Here is a 17110-nt window from a genome sequence, read left to right as displayed (position 1 = left end):
TTATCCATATACTTTTGACCAGATGGTAGCCATAGTAATTACATATTATCACAAATATTAGGTATATCAAAATATAGCTTTTTAGAGCAAGATCTATCATATTTTTCAGTTTAAAAAAGGACACTGTAGAGAGTCAAGTATTTCATAGTTTTCATTTAAGTATTATGTTTTGTGGCTTTTGTATATCAAAAAGATATGGTGGCTCATTTCTGTTATGCTGTGCTAACGTCGTCCCCCCCCCCCCCCAGCAATTTAACAGCATAAGGAAATAGTAAAAGTGAGGCAACTTAATGAGGTTGACCAACAAAATTATTTTCCTTTGTTATAAGGATGACATATAAGCTGCCAGTCTAATGGTCCTCTACGAAGACTGTTCAGTTTATCACCCTAGGGTCAGATATGGCATGGTCACATGGTTTATATAGACTTCAGAAAAATCTTCTTGTACAAAACCACATGGCCTAGAGTTCAGGTATATAGCATTGTGTAGTAGCCCTTTCCCAAGATTGCTCAAATTATCCCCTGGGGGTTAAAACTGGCCCAGCCCTGGGAGGAAAAAACAAAACAAAAGAAAAAAACATAGTTATTGCCTGCCTGATTTATTTAGTAGAAACTTTTAACTGTTTAAGAAAGCAACTCAGATGAGCAATATAGGGCCATCATTGCCGTCTGGTTTTACGTTGTTACATGAAAAACTACAAATTTTGAAAGGTTGTAAATTGTTTGAACTTGTCAAAGTAAATAATAAAACAATAATTTGATTTTTTGTCGTGTTTAAGTTTCACATGTATAAAAAATCTTTTATGTAATTGTATTAAAATGCCTTTTAAAAACATAATTATATAGATATAGTACGTCATTTTGTAGGACTGAGCCCAATATGCCCTTCATGTATGGAAGTTATCCAGCTTGCTTGAATTATAGAACAGATCAATATCCAAATCAGGCCCCCACCCCACAGTCGGCTGAGGAGTGACCTATACTCACTTAAGTTGAACTCAACTATTTTCGCAAACTTAAGGAATAGTACAACCCAGAAATGCTTCAGAGGTCACCATTTCATAACTGTTTTTCACAATATTACAGGGCAGACCCTCAGAGCCCCTTAAACAACTATTTTCACAAAGGAATTATATTTTCTTAAAATCGAGACCCAAAAATGCATCAGAGGTCACCATTTTGTAACTATTTTTCAAAATATTCCAGGAGACCCTCTGACCCCTTAAACAATGGGAACACCTCATCACATACCTCAAATTTAGACCAAAATTGAATCTAATAGGCCCTACATTTCATGCCCATGACCCCATAAAGTGATGGGAGTTAACCCCCTCACTTTTCTCAAAATATAGACAAAAAGATACACCAGAGACCACTATTTTAAAAATTTATATGAGGGAGACACCCTAACTTGACCGGAGGGCTCCTCCCATACCGATCCCTGGTTTGCGATTTATGCCTCATATGTGATGCTTTCAGTCTAAACTTGTGCCCCACCCCCACCCCCAATCAAATATTTCTGGATCTGGGCTAGAAATTTACCAAAAATTAGCCTATATTGTGTAACAGGTTGAGAAAATGTGCAGCCAGGCCAGGGCTCAAACCAGCGACCTCACAATACCGTTTGGATATGCCACCGACTAAACTACTAGGCAAAGAACACACATTCAATTTCATCCCTCTATATTGAAATTCAGTCCAGTATTATGACAATTTTAGAAATTGAATTTTGAAATAGAATGTACTTTTGAAAACAAAAACTGGAACAATTAAGGTATTCTGCGGAATGCCAGATTTGCCAGAGGTTCTAGTATGTAACTTTCTCATATTCCCCTTCCCTCCCCCTGCTCCACCCCCATTGATCTTCACCAGTAAGTATAAAATCAAATTTGACTATGTAAAACTTGTGAGCCCCTCCCAAAATGTCCTAGATAATCCGGTAAATACATTGCGACACTACATTATTACGTTCTAGATATAAAATACAAACCCCTGAAATTATTAGAAATTAAACTAATAGACTGTCTATTTATGTTTGCAGATGGCATTAGACTTAACTTCTGGCTCCTTAAACATATCCGGAATATCAAATGTAGAAGGAAAGAAACATCAGTGTGAACAATGCAATTATGCTACAAATATGAAATGTAATTTCCAGCGACATGCAAAAAGACATTCCAAGAAACTGCCAAAAGACAAGCCACTATTAAGTCCAGCCAAAAGTACACCCCTGAAGTCTTGTGATTATGAAAAACAGGATATTATCTGCGATCAATGTGCAAAAGTGTTTAAGACCAAATTTGGATTAGCCCTTCACAAGAAAAATAAGCACGAACATACTTTCAAGCACATATGTGAAATTTGTGATAAAGGATTCAACCAGACAGTTCAATACAGATTTCATTGTGCAAATCATTCAGATCTTTCTTTGAATAAATGTGAACATTGTTTGAAGACGTTTAAGGGACACTCGTCCTTAAAAAGACATACCAGGTTATGCTCTTTGAACCCTGAAATATCAGAATCAGCTACGGTTGAAGAATTTCCTTGTCCAGAATGTGGAAAATTATTTCCCACAAAAGACAGATTAAGTTCTCACATAAAGGGGAAACACAGAGACCCAAAATGCATTTGTGAGAAGTGTGGGAAACGGTATTCATGGCGTTCCAGTTTAAAAGAACATAAAAAACGATGCAATATATTTATTTGAATCAGGATACAAGCTACCGCATAATTCCAAGGAAAATATTACATATACAAGTGCTATGTTAGTACACCTGCCTTTGCAATACAAGTTTCAAGTATAGTCTTTGTCAGGTCTGTTTTCTTTCTTGATTTGACTTCATTGTGCACTAGCTTTTGAAGTTCTAAGAGGGTCAGTGGATTCCCTTCATTGTCTTTGTAAGGAAGGACAGCCCATTTGCCATCGTTGGAAACCACTGGTGTCCATAACCCATTTAGGAACAACTCGCAATATACAGCTTCAAGCATAATGTGGCATTGCGTTAGCTTTCATACTATAACCTATGACATAATGTCATCAGGTGTAAAGGTGGAGCTTAAATAATTTTGCCAATAAAATACGTCTCGCATTCTGCATCCAAAATTGTCAGTAGTTTATTGCATGTTTTAACTCAAGTCATTGATTGAGAGGCATGTGTTAGTGTTTGAATACGCTATCAATTTATGACATGTCGCTCGGCAATTAAAGGACAAGGAAAGCCTGACAATAAGTTAATTTCTTATTAAAGCTGTTCTCAAGCCTTTTATAATGCTGAAAGAATTTCAAAATGGGACCACCATTGAAAAGGATATGGCAGTTTGAAATTTAAGAAAATTGTTAGTCATGGGGGCCATTTTGTGTATTCATGACGTCATTTACACACTGCTGAATTCTTTATTTAGCAAATATTCTTTTAAATAGACTAATCTTATATGTTTCTTGTGTGTAAGATGTAAAGCATGGTAATTTCTTTCATTATAGCTAGAAAAAATAGAGAAATTATTTTATAGAAATAAGTAAATACATTTTAAATATGTGTCTAGAAATTTAATAAATCTGCCATATTGATTTTTGTTGCCATAGAAACAAAATGGCCACCATTTATAATCAAATATTTAAATGCTCATAACTTCCTCATTTTTATGTTGATTTTGAAAATTCTTTCACTTCTTTAAATAATTAAAGAAATACTAGCATATGGAATCAACATCAAAACAACATTGCCTTTCCCTGGCAGGAATAGTAAGTGATGTCAAATTGAACATTCACCGCTAATCCCTTGGTTGATGACACGCTGGTTGTATAATTGTGTATTATGAATGGAAACGGTCATGTGTAATATTGATTTTTAGGCTGGATGGAGAGTTCTTTAGACAAATTAATACACATTATATTTTCGTAACAGAATTGTGAAAAATAACGCTAGGGTTGGCAGGTTGAACTTGTGGGGTTACCTTAAACAAACAATTTTCTTATAAGGCCATAATAAATTAATTCCTAGATTATCATCCCCACCCACCCCTGCTTTTTCATGCCACCCCAACCTTTTTTTTTTTCATTTCTCTGTCTCTCTCAAAAAAAAAAAAAATGTACGAACTGTGATAGGGTTCCGTATATTTGTTTTAAATTGACTGCTGCCGCAAAATACCGAATATTCCCTTGTATAATGCGCATTTCTTTTACCTCCGGGACCAGCCTCAAAACGTGGGTACCCATTATACACATGTAAAGACGACTTTCCAAATTCGAAACTTATTTTGTTTTACGATTTTCGCCATTTTGGTAAAGGGAAACTACGTTCCGTGCTTACTGTATATGCTATTTGACCGTAACAAAAAGACTTAATTATTAATTTTGTTATTGGTTTGAATTGAAAAGCTCGTGTCATTTTGAACGATACCATTTCGAAATATTGAAACAGTTCCTTTCTATTTAATATTCAAAATATTTAATCAAAAGAAAAACAAGGAAAAAAAAAAAAAAAACATAAATATAACAATATTTTACTACTTTTATTTTCGAGAAAACTAAGTCGGTTCATCAAAACGAAGGTCGATCCAGCATCTAAATAAAATGTTGAATTGTTGATAAATGTAATATGAGAGTAAAAATGAAAGTCTACAAGTTTGTTGTAACTTTATTCTGTTTTCACCGTTTGTCTTGACATGTACTCAGGGGTTTGGTTCATGCATAAATAGTCTGGGTTAAAAGCTGGGATAAATGTTGATACCAAAGTGGTTGCAGCATTTAACTCGTTTTCAGAACCATAGTCAAATTTATGTTGAAGTTCATCTAAAACTGGCTCCGGTTCTTTCCTTCTGGTTTCGTCTCTGTGATTTTTTTATGCCTCCCTTCGAAGATTGTTTTGCAGATGTCTGTCGGTCAGTCGGTATGTCGATCGGTATGTAGACCAATCCGTTTCCGAATGATAACTCAATAACGCTTGGGCCTAGGATTATGAAAGTTGATAGGGAGGTTGGTCATAACCAGCAGATGACCCCTATTGATTTTGAGATCAGTAGGTCAAAGATCAGGGTCACAGTGACCTAGAACAGTTAAATGGTTTCTGGATGATAACTGAAGAATGCTTGGGCCTAGGATCATTGAAGTTAATAGGGAGGTTAGTCATGACCAGCAGATGACCCCTATTGATTTTGAGATCAGTAGGTTAAAGGTCAAGGTCACAATGACCCGGAATAGTTGAACGGTTTCCTGATGATAACTCAAGAATACTTGGGCCTAGGACCATGAAAGTTGATAGGGAGGCTAGTCATGACAAGCAGATGACGCTAATGATTTTGAGATCAGTAGGCCAAAGGTCAAGGTCACAGTTACTCGGAACAGTTAAACCGTTTCCTGACAGTAACTTGAGAATGCTTGGGCCTAGAATCATGAAAATTGATAGGGAAGGTAGTCATGAGCAGCAGATAACCTCTATTAATTTTGAGCTCAGTAGGTTAAAGGTCAATATCACAGTGACCCGGAACAGTTAAACTGTTTCTTTACGATAACTTGAGAATGCTTGGGTCTAGGATCACAAAACTTGATAGGGAAGTTGATCATGATCAGAAGATGACCCGTGTTGATTTTGAGGTCAGTAGGTCAAAGGTCAAGGTCACATTTATTTGATTTCCAGATGATTACTCAAGAACACTCGGGCCTTAGGGATCACCAAAGTTGATAGGGAGGTTAATCATGACCAACAGATGACCCCTATTGATTTTGAGGTTAATATGCCAAAGGTCAAGGTCACATTGACCCAGAATAGTAGAACTTTCGTGTACAGTGACCAAATAATTTCTGTTCCTTGTGCAATTACTGAATGCATCAAGTGGGGTGGGGGAGGGGGGGGGCGGGCATTTAGTGTTCTACAAGCTTTTGTTGCTGTTTTAAGTTCTTCTTATCCAGTCACTTTATTAATTGTACTAACAGTGTCTGAACACGCGTTTTAGGTCACCTGAGCCAAAGGCTCATGGTGAGCTTTTGTGACAGATCAATGTCCTTCATCAGTGGTGCGGCGTGCGTCCGTCAACAATTTCTAAAAAAATCTTCTTCTTGAAAACCACTGGGCAGAATTACACCAAACTTACCGTAACAGGAATGATCCTAGGGTGGCCCCCTTCAAAAATTATTCAAAGAATTGAATTCCATGGAGAACTCTGGTTGCCATGGCAACCAAAAGGAAAAACTTTAAAAATCTTCTTGTCCAAAACCGCAAGGCATAGAGCCTTGATATTTGGCCTGTGACATCATCTAATGGTCCTTTATGAAGATTGTTCAAATTGTGCCCCTGGGGTGAAGAGAGGCCCCACCCTGTGGTTTATAAGTTTTACATAGACTTATATAGGAAAAAACTTTGAAAATCTTGTTTAAAACCACAAGACCTTGGTCTTTGATAGTTGGTATGTAGCATTGCCTTGTGGTCCTCTACCAAAATTGTTCAAATCATAACCCTTCGGTGAAAAGAGGCCCTGCCCCAGGGGGTCTCAAGTTTTACATAGACTTATATAGGAAAAAACTTTAAAAATCTTCTGGCCTGAAACTGGTAGGCCTAGGCTTTTGATATTTGGTATGTTGCATTGCCTTGTGGTCCTCTACCAAAATTGTTCAAATTATGCCCCTGGGATGAATAGAGGCCCTGCCCTGGGGGTCCCAAATTTAACATAGAATTATATAGGGGAAAAATACAAATCTTCTTGTCTTTAAGTTCAAGGCCTAGACCTTTGATATTTGGTATGTAGCATTACCTAGTGGATCTCTAACAAGATTTTTCAAATTATGCCCCTTAGGTGGAAAGAGGCCCTGCCCGGAGTGTCACTTGTTATATGAGTTATATAGGAATATATACTTCAAAAATTATCAGGTCATATTTCCAGACTGTTTAATTATAATTACCTGATGACCCTAATCAATTAGGGGTCACTTGACTGTGACCTTGACCTACTGACCTACTTTCTTGTTTTTTAGCTCACCTGAGCACGAAGTATTCATGGTGAGGTATTGTGATCATGCTGTGTCAGTTGTCCGTCCGTGCGTAAAGTCGTTTGTCGTCAACATTTGATGAAACTTAGCCATGATGTTCCTTGGGTGGTCCTCTACCAAAGTTGTCCTATTTATAGTCCAGATGAGGGATTTCCAGTCTGACAAAACTGGAAGTAGTCGACTTCTCTGTCTTTTTCGCAAACATGAGTAAGCTGTGAAAACATGCACAGAAGCAGTCTGAAACCAGACACCCCTTTAAACACTAATGGATTCAGCCACAACATAAGCACAGAAACTTTAAGATACCCATTTGGCAGATTATATTATTTCAGGGGTGTGCTTACTATGTCAGGTATAAATGTTCATAAATTCTTTACAATAGTAGCTGAAATATGTAAAGTCAGAAATGAAACGGTTTTCATTTTTATTGAAGTCTTTTTAATATATGTACTTAATTTACATTTTGTTGTCATATTATTGTTTGTGAAACACTCTCACATTAATAATAGACTGTCATAAAACCTGTTGGACCAAAGCAAGAACTTCTGGTGTGACAAGTCCGTAGACACCTTACATCCTGCCGCTTGGATATTCTGCTTCCAGGCTTCTTGTAGTAGACACAACTACATACTGTGAAATCATTAATATTCGTGGGGGACTAATTTTCGTGTTTGAGTGAATCCATGAAATTTAATCCCAACGAACAAGTAAAATTCCCTTTCATTTTATGTTCAAAAATTGAAATCCACGAATTCATATCCCCACGAAATTGCCGTTTTGACCAAAACCATGAAATTTCATGCCCACGAAATTAAATGATTTTACAGTATGTGGGGGTGGGGGTTGGGGAGGGCTTAATAACTGAAAAACAATATATAGCCTTTTAAATATCCATGTTTTCCTTCTTATTACATTTTAGTGGCTTATGTACTTTACACCATTATAAGTGGCAAAAACATACACATACACTTTTTGAGCAGAAGAAACATCAGATGTGATATAAAGTACTACAAACTGCACAAATTTAGTACATTCGAATTTGTGACTGCGTGCTGTTACATGATATACAGCCCTATTTTACCCGGTATACAATTTTCATTGAAATCTGTCAATAATAAAAATTATTGACAGTTAGAAAATTTGCTAAATATATTTTATGTAAAAGACATTTTATAATTGAACTAATCTATAGCAAGCTTGTGTTTTAACTTCAGTAGATCTGAAGTCGTTGCACAGAATTGTACTTCCTTGTTCAATTTATTTTTCAGGCAGATTTGCATTATTAACATCGATACTTCCAAAGATGGGAATTCTCCTCTGGAATGTGGTATCTGCGAGAAGAAATTCTGTTCACGGTTTGGGCTTCAACGTCATTTGTCGTCACATGAAACAACAAACTTCCAGTGTATTGTCTGTGGAAGGGACTGTCACAATAAATATTCTCTAAATGAACATATGCAGATACATAGAGAAAGTAAATACCTTTGCACCTTTTGTGGCAAAAGCTTTTCTAAACCATGCTTACTTAAGAAACATGAACAAACTTTGCACAGTGAAGAGTCGCCGTTTACATGTCCAACATGCGGAAAGAATTTGATGTCACAAAGGAGCTTTGAAGCTCATACTTCTCTACATGGGAATACTAACTATAAGTGTTCAAAATGTGTGCGTACGTTTGCGTACAAATCCAGCTTGCTGAGGCATGAAAAAGTATGTGAATATATCAAGAATCTGCAAGCGAAGAGTGACTGGTCTTGTGAGAAATGTGAAAAATCTTTCAAGGCTTCCAGGCTATTGAAACAGCATATGAAAGTACATGAAGAGCCCAAGCATATTTGCCATGTTTGTGGAAAGTCATTCCACTGGAAGAAATGCCTTCAGATTCATCTTAAGACATGTGTAGAACAAGAAAGCAATATGATACAATTTTAGAATATATAAATACCTCTTGGTATCTTCTTTTGCATACATAACTTGAAATATTTTTAGCTAGTTGAAATCAGGTAACTTGAAGAATTTACAGAAATGAATGGTTATAATTAATGTATAAGCTTGTGCTAAGGTATTGTTTTTAGCTCGACTTTTCGAAGAAAAAGTAGAGCTATTGTACTCACCCCGGCGTCGGTGTCGCCGTTGCTTAAAGTTTTTGATCAAGTCAAGTATCTCTGTTACTATCAAAGCTGTTGACTTGAAACTTAAAATAGTTATTTACTATCAAAGTCTACACCAGGAGAAACAATCCCCATAACTCTGATTTGAATTTTGACAGAATTATGCCCCATTTTAACTTAGAATTTTTGGTTAAAGTTTTTGATGTTACTATCAAAGCTATTGACTTGAAACTTAAAATACTTATTTACCATCAAAGTCTATTTCAGGAGAAACAATCCCTATAACTCTGATTGAATTTTGACAGAATTATGCCCCATTTTAACTTAGAATTTTTTGTTAAAATTTTTGATAAAGTCAAATATCTCTGTTACTGTTAAAGCTTTTGACTTGATTCGAAACTCAAAGTAGTTATTTACTATCAAAGTCTTCACCAGGAGACACAATTCCCATAACTCTGATTTGAATTTTAACAGAATTATGTCCCATTTTAACTTAGAATTTTTAGTTAAAGTTTTTGATAAAGTCAAATATCTCTGTTACTATCGAAGCTTTTGACTTGAAACTTAAAATACTTGTTTACCGTCGTTGTCTATACCAGTGAAAAAAAATCCCCATAACTCTGATTTGAATTTTGACAGAATTATGTCCCTTTTTAACTTTTTTTTTTCAGATAAAGTCAAATATCTCTGTTACTATTAAAGCTTTTGACTTGAAACTCTAACTCTTCACCAGGAGACACAATTCTCATAACTCTGATTTGAATTTTGACAGAGTTATGTCCCTTTTTAACTTGGATTTTTTTTTACTGGCAAAGCTCTAATTCAGAGTCAAGCACTGAGAAAAGTCAGGCGGCGCTGTCTTATGGACAGCTCTTGTTGTAAGCAAAGGTTTGTACTCATTTATGGTAATATAAATAATACTGAAACATGCTTGTCTATGTATAATATAAATAACGAATGACACTTTCAACTCTTACTATTCAATATGTTGTTCTTTGATACTTAAAAATTACACTTTAATACTGATTTGGATAGTTTATAAAGATTTTAATACAACAGTTACTATTTGTTTTTGCATTTTCTGATGTTTACACCAAACTTAACTTTCAGTTTCCTGTTCATTGAAATATTTTTGATATCTTATGAATGTTTTGGGTGCAACGAATATTTGATGTTTTCAATTAGTATATTTTAAAATCAATTATCAGTATGCTGTTATTGTAATATGGAAATCATAGTGTCTATAAAAAGTGCATTTAAATGGTGGGAAAAATTTATAAATTAACACACACTTAAGTGAATTGGATGCTAAAATGAGAAGTAAATGGAGTATGTATATACGTATATGTACATTTATTCATTTACTCACTTGGTTATTTACTTAACATACATACATTCATGTAAACATACATACATTCATGTAATCAAGCGGTCTCTTACTCAACATCCGTACATGTATTACTTACTCATTCGGTCACTTACTCAACATCCGTACATTCATGTACTCCCTTGGTCAGTTACTCATCATCCGTACATTCATGTACTCACTTGGTCATATACTCAACATTAGTACACCCATGTACTCACTCGGTCAGTTACTCAACATTTGTACATTCATGTACTCACTCATCATCTGTACATGTATTATGTACTTACTCGATCGGTCACTTACTCAACATCCATACACTCATGCACTCACTCATATGCAGTCACATGCTCAACATCCATACATTCATGTACTCACTCGTTCAGTGACTCAATATTCAGGCATTCATGTACTCACTCAACATCCATACATGTATTATGTACTTACTTGGTCACTAACACAACATCGGTACATGTATTATAGAATATAGTACACATGATTTTATATTATTAATATGTACTTGTAAGTTAAATGGTATGTTCTTGATTTGAATATGTACATGTATATTATCTCTTTTAGTTCTAGTTAGGACAGTCATTTACAGTTGTTTTATGCTGTATGTAAAGTTATATGTTTGTAAATGAACATGATGAATAAGATGTAAATAAACTATAAACCATATAAAACCTTAAGTTTCATCAATTTTCATGTCATAGATATTATAATCAGTATTTGCACAAAAGTCAGTTTGCACAAAGTACAGTTAACTAGAATTTAACAGTGAGTATACTATATTACTGTTACAATGAGTAAGCATAATATCATATAATATGTAATGTCAAGGGTAAATGCAGACATACGTGTTACTATTAATATGTCAAGGTCAAACACGGCATACATGATTCAAATACATGAAATTCAAATATCAATATGACAAAGTCGCATACAACACAAATGGAACCACTATTGTCAGTTTAACGTACGAAAACTAAGTACGGCCCCAATTTGCAATTGTTAGATATAACATATCTACGAAATATTCCTTAAAAGTTTATAGATTTTTATTTATATTAAGAATGTGTAAATGTTGGCATTGCCAAAAAGTCTACAATGTTTTGTTTTCTTTTTAATGTTGGTAAGCAATGGGCAAATTTGAATTTGGGTTATGTTGAGTCAAAAACTAGGTCATATGCTGAAATCACTGGAAAAGCTTGTTAACAGTCTACATTTATAATCCTAGCTTCATGAAACTTGGTCAGAAAGTTTACCTTGATGATCTCTGCACCATGTTTGAATCTGGATCATATGTAGTAAAAAACTGAGTCACCCAGCTTGAACTTTGGATGACGTGTACATGGTGCAGTTTTGCACACCAATCTTGCAACTGACTTTCATTGACCATGAATAGGGGTTAGAATTAGGTCAGGTGCATGCTATGTACCCAGATAATCTTTACTCTCTTCTGCAACCCTGACTTGGTGCCAGCATGGCTGATGGAAAGACAAGGTATGTGGTTAATCTTCTTGTCTTTTTTCATGCTTTCATGTTTGTGTGTGCAATGTTAGCATAAAACCTTTAATAGCTAAAATATCCTGTGTTGGTATCATGATTTGTGTACTAAATATTTTGTTCGACAAATCACTTTATGTCGCTGGAATTCATTAAAATGTACCCTAAAAGTCTTCAAAATGAGCATTTTTATGTTTCCGACTGTTTTAAAGTAACAGAAAATGCAAATATATCTTACTTATCAACTATTAGTTCATTAAACATCTCTATGACAGTGTGTAACTGTCAGTTTTTTCCCCAGTCAGTTCTTTCTCCCCCCCCCCCCTAGTCAGTTTTTTCCCCCAAATCGCAACTGGTTACTCTTGATCATTCTTATGGGGGGAAAAACTAACTAGTCAATTCTTTCCCCCCTCATCAATTTTCCTGGCTAGTCAATTATTTCCCCTGTTAGTGAATTGGAACTGGTTATTCTTAACTAGCCTGTTTTTCATTTCCCATAGTCAGTTTTCATTTAAATTTCATATAAAATAAACAATATGTTTCATATTTTGTGTAAATTAAAGAAATTTTTTGAAATGAACTTATTTTAATTTCTGTTGTATTTTTTTATTTGCCTTTTTCCTGTTTCAATTTCTTCTAAGGTAAGGAAATTACTGCTGGTCAATTCTTTTCCCACGTAGTCAGTACTTGACCAGTAAGGTGGGGGAAGTAAAAATCTTTTCCCCCTAGCCTGTACTTCGTCTGTCAGGTGGGAGAAGAAATTGACCGGTCAGTTCTTTCCCCCCTAGCCAGTACTTGCTTTGTCAGGTGGGGGGAAGAAATTGACCAGTCAGTTCTTTCCCCCCTAGCCAGTTCTTGACCTGTCAGGTGGGGAGAAGAAATTGACCAGTCAGTTCTTTCCCCCCTAGCCAGTTCTTGACCTGTCAGGTAGGGGAAGAAATTGACTAGTCAGTTCTTTCCCCCCTAGCCAGTACTTGACCTGTCAGGTGGGGGAAAAAATTGACCGGTCAGTTCTTTACCCCCTAGCCAGTACTTGACCTGTCGGGCGGGGAAATGAATTCGACCAGTCAGTTCTTTTCCCCCTAGCCAGTACTTGCTCTGTTAGGTGGGCGAAGAAAATGTCTGGTCAGTTCTTTCCCCCCTAGTCAGTACTTGACTTGTCAGGCAGGGAGAAGAAATTGACATGTCAGTTCTTTCCCTGCTAGCCAGTAATTGCTCTGTTTGGTGGGAGAAGAAATTGACTGGTCAGTTCTTTCCCCCCCCCCCACCAGCAAGTACTTGACCTGTCAGGTGGGGAAGAAATTAACCAGTCAGTTCTTTCCCCCCTAGCCAGTACTTGACCTGTCGGGTGTGGAAATGAATTTGACCAATCAGTTCTTTCCCCCCTAGCCAGTACTTGACCTATTAGGAGGGAGAAAGAAATAGACAAGTTAGTTATTTCCCCCCTAGCCAGTACTTGACCTGTCAGGTAGGGGAAGAAATTGACCAGTCAGTTCTTTCCCCCCTAGCCAGTTCTTGACCTGTTGGTTGGGGAGAAGAAATTGACCAGTCAGTTCTTTCCCCCCTAGCCAGTGCTTGACCTGTCAGGTGGGGGAAGAAATTGACTAGTCAGTTCTTTCCCCCCTAGCCAGTACTTGACTTGTCAGGTGGGGGAAGAAATTGATCGGTCAGTTCTTTCCCTCTAGCCAGAACTTGACCTTTCAGGTGGGAAGAAAAAATTAACCAGTCAGTTCTTTCCCCATTATCATATACTTGACCTGTCAGGTGGGGGAAGAAATTTAACAGTCATTTCTTTCCCCTCTATGCAGTACTTGCTAGGGGGGAAAGAACTGACTGGTCCATTTTTTACCCACCTGACAAAGCAAGTACTGGCTAGCGGGGAAAGAACTGACTGGTGAATTTCTTCTCCCCACCCAACAGGTCAAGTACTGGCTAGGGGGGAAAGAACTGACCAGACATTTTCTTCGCCCACATAACAGAGCAAGTACTGGCTAGAGGGGGAAGAAATTGACCGGTCAATTCTTTCCCCCCAGCAAGTACTTGACCTGTCAGGGGGGAAGAAATTAACCAGCCAGTTCTTTCCCCCCTAGCCAGTAATTGACCTGTCAGGTGTGGAAATGAAATTGACCAATCAGTTCTTTCCCCCCTAGCCAGTACTTGACCTATCAGGAGGGAGAAACAATAGACAAGTTAGTTATTTCCCTCCTAGCCAGTACTTGACCTGTCAGGTGGGGGAAGAAATTGACCAGTCAGTTCTTTCCCCACTAGCCAGTTCTTGACCTGTTGGTTGGGGAGAAGAAATTGACCAGTCAGTTCCTTCCCCCTAGCCAGTGCTTGACCTGTCAGGTGGGGGAAGAAATTGACTAGTCAGTTCTTTCCCCCCTAGCCAGTACTTGACCTGTCAGGTGGGGGAAGAAATTGACCGGTCAGTTCTTTCCCCCTAGCCAGAACTTGACCTTTCAGGTGGGAAGAAGAAACTGACCGGTCAGTTCTTTCCCCCCTATCATATACTTGACATGTCAGGTGGGGGAAGAAATTTACTGGTCAGTTCTTTCCCCTCTATGCAGTACTTGCTAGGAGGGAAAGAACTGACTGGTCAGTTTCTTCCCCACCTGACAAAGCAAGTACTGGCTAGCGGGGAAAGAATTTACCGGTCAATTTCTTCTCCCCACCTGACAGGTAACTGGCTAGGGGGGAAAGAACTGACCAGACATTTTCTTCGCCAACCTAACAGAGCAAGTACTGGCTAGAGGGGGAAAAAATTGACCCGTCAGTTCTTTCCGCCCTAGCCAGTGCTTGACCTGTCAGGTGGGGAAAGAAATTGACTGGTCAGTTCTTTCCCCTCCAAAGCCAGTACTTACTCTGTTAGGTGGGGGAAAGAACTGACTGGTCAATTTCTTCCCCTACCTAACAGAGCAAGTAATGGCTAGGGGGGAAGAACTGACTGATCAATTTCTTCCCCACCTAACAGAGCAAGTACTGGCTAGGGGGGAAAGAACTGACTGGTCAATTTCATTTCGCCTCTTGGCAGGTCAAGTACTGGCTAGGGGAAAAAGATTTGACTGGTCAATTTCATTTCCCGACCTGACAGGTCAAGTACTGGCTAGGGGGGAAAGAACTGACCGGTCAGTTTCTTCCCCCACCTGATATGTCAAGTATATGTTAGGGGGAAAGAACTGACTGGTCAGTTTCTTTCCCCACCTGACAGGTCAAGTACTGGCTTGTGGGGAAAGAACTGACTAGTCAATTTCTTCCCCCACCTGACAGTTCAAGTATAATGCTAGGGGAGAAAGAACTGACCAGTCAGTTTTTCCCCAACCTGATAGATCAGGTATATGCTACAAATGTAGGTGGGAAAGAACTGAGTAGTCAATTTCTTCCCCCACCTGATAGGTCAAGTATATGCAAGGGGGGAAAGAACTGACTAGTTAATTTCTTCTCTCCACCTGACAGGTCAAGTACTGGCTAGTGGGGGGAAAGAACTGACTGGTCAATTTCTTCCCCCACCTGATAGGTCAAGTATATGCAAGGGGGGAAAGAACTGACTAGTCAGTTTCTTCACCCACCTAATAGGTGAAATATTTGCTAGGGGGGGGGAAGAACTGACTGGTCAATTTCTTCCCCACCTAACAGAGCAAGTACTGGCTAGGGGGGAAAGAACTGACTGGTCAATTTCATTTTGCCTCTTGACAGGTCAATTTCATTTCCCGACCTGAAAGGTCAAGTACTGTCTAGGGGGGAAAGAACTGACCTGTCAGTTTCTTCCCCCATCTGATAGGTCAAGTATATGTAAGGGGGGAAAGAACTGACAAGTCAGTTTCTTCCCCCACCTATATGCTAGGGGGGAAAGATTGACTGGTCAATTTCTTCCCCCACCTGATAGGTGAAATATACGCTAGAGGGGGAATAAGTGACTGGTCAATTTTTTCCCCACCTGATAGGTCAAGTATATGCAAGGGGAAAAGAACTGACCAGTCAATTTCTTCCCCGCACCTGACAGATATTAAATAGTAATGGCAATCAAACAGAAGTTAAAAAATTAGATTTGACAAAAAAAAACATTGATTAAAGTTACAAAAAAGAAACATACAGGTTTATTCAAATGAAAAACAATACCTGTTTCACCTGAAATTTAAATGGAAAATGAATAGACACTTGTATCCCAAATAACAATACCGAAAGAATCCAGTACTTGAAGGGAAAACTAGGGGGAAAGAACTGACTAGTCAGTTTTTTCCCTGGGGAAAAGTCTAACTAACTAGTCAGTTTCTTTCCCTATCAGAAAACTTATTCCAAGGGGGGAAAAAACTGACTAGGGGGGGGGAAGTAAACTGACTAGTCAGTTTTTTCCCCGGGGGAAAGAATTGACTAGTCAGTTTTTTCCCCGGGGAAAGAACTGACTGGGGGAAAAACTGGGCTGTAACAACGGTATCAACGTTTAAAATTCATTTTTATGCCCCCAGCATCTACTGATGTGGGAGGCATAATTATAGTGATTGTCCTGTCCGTTCGTTTGTCCGTCCATTTGTACGAGGTTAACCAAATGGGACCGTTTCGTCTAGCATCAATACCCCTTGCTAGAATGACTTGATACTTATGCAGATGTAACTTGTGACCATTCCTCATCATCAGACATCACCTGACCTCAGTTTGACCTTGACCTCATTTTGGACTTGGGTTGCTTTATACGTGCCATCTCTTGGTTAACCAAATGGGACCATTTCATCTAGCATCAATACCCCTTACAAGAATGACTTGATATTAATGCAGATGTAACCTGTGACCATTCCATCTTCAGACATCACCTTACCTCAGTTTAACCTTTAACTTGACCTCGTTTTGGACTTAGGTTGCTTTGTATCGACAAGGATGCCACCGGGGGCATCAAGCGTTTATTGAACGCAGCTTAAAAGTTGTATATTGATTATGAGTTGGGTTTGAATTTGGGGATAATTCCTAACTGGTGTAGGAAACAGTGCTGGATTATGAAATACAAACTTAAAATGTATAAATACCTAACAAAATGAATGAACCATAGATAGATGCTCGGAGTTTGTGACCCACCCCCCTGTCAGTCCATGCATCCCCCCACTTTTCTCCGCTATTAGCTGTCTAAAAAGGTCAAAGAGCTGGGTCAAA

The 17110-nt window shown here is 37.9% G+C and overlaps 1 protein-coding gene across 10 annotated transcripts in view; it reads left to right on the top strand.

The window, feature by feature from the left end:
- Positions 1–17110, top strand: part of LOC123546025 (zinc finger protein 557-like) — a 110376-nt gene that overhangs the window by 43217 nt on the left and 50049 nt on the right. The window contains exon 4 of one of the 10 annotated variants that reach the window (XM_053550988.1): positions 8254–12069. The exons of the other annotated variants lie outside the window; for them this stretch is intronic. Within the exon in view, the coding sequence (XP_053406963.1) occupies positions 8254–8917 (664 nt within the window). The 3' untranslated portion in view covers positions 8918–12069. Of the gene's footprint in view, positions 1–8253; positions 12070–17110 lie in introns of those variants that run through there. 10 annotated transcript variants of the gene reach the window in all.

The sequence above is a fragment of the Mercenaria mercenaria genome, chromosome 9 (assembly GCF_021730395.1).
Source record: "Mercenaria mercenaria strain notata chromosome 9, MADL_Memer_1, whole genome shotgun sequence".
Classification (NCBI taxonomy): domain Eukaryota; kingdom Metazoa; phylum Mollusca; class Bivalvia; order Venerida; family Veneridae; genus Mercenaria; species Mercenaria mercenaria.
Note: the sequence above shows the minus strand (reverse complement) of the source record. Positions and strands in the feature narration are given on the sequence as shown.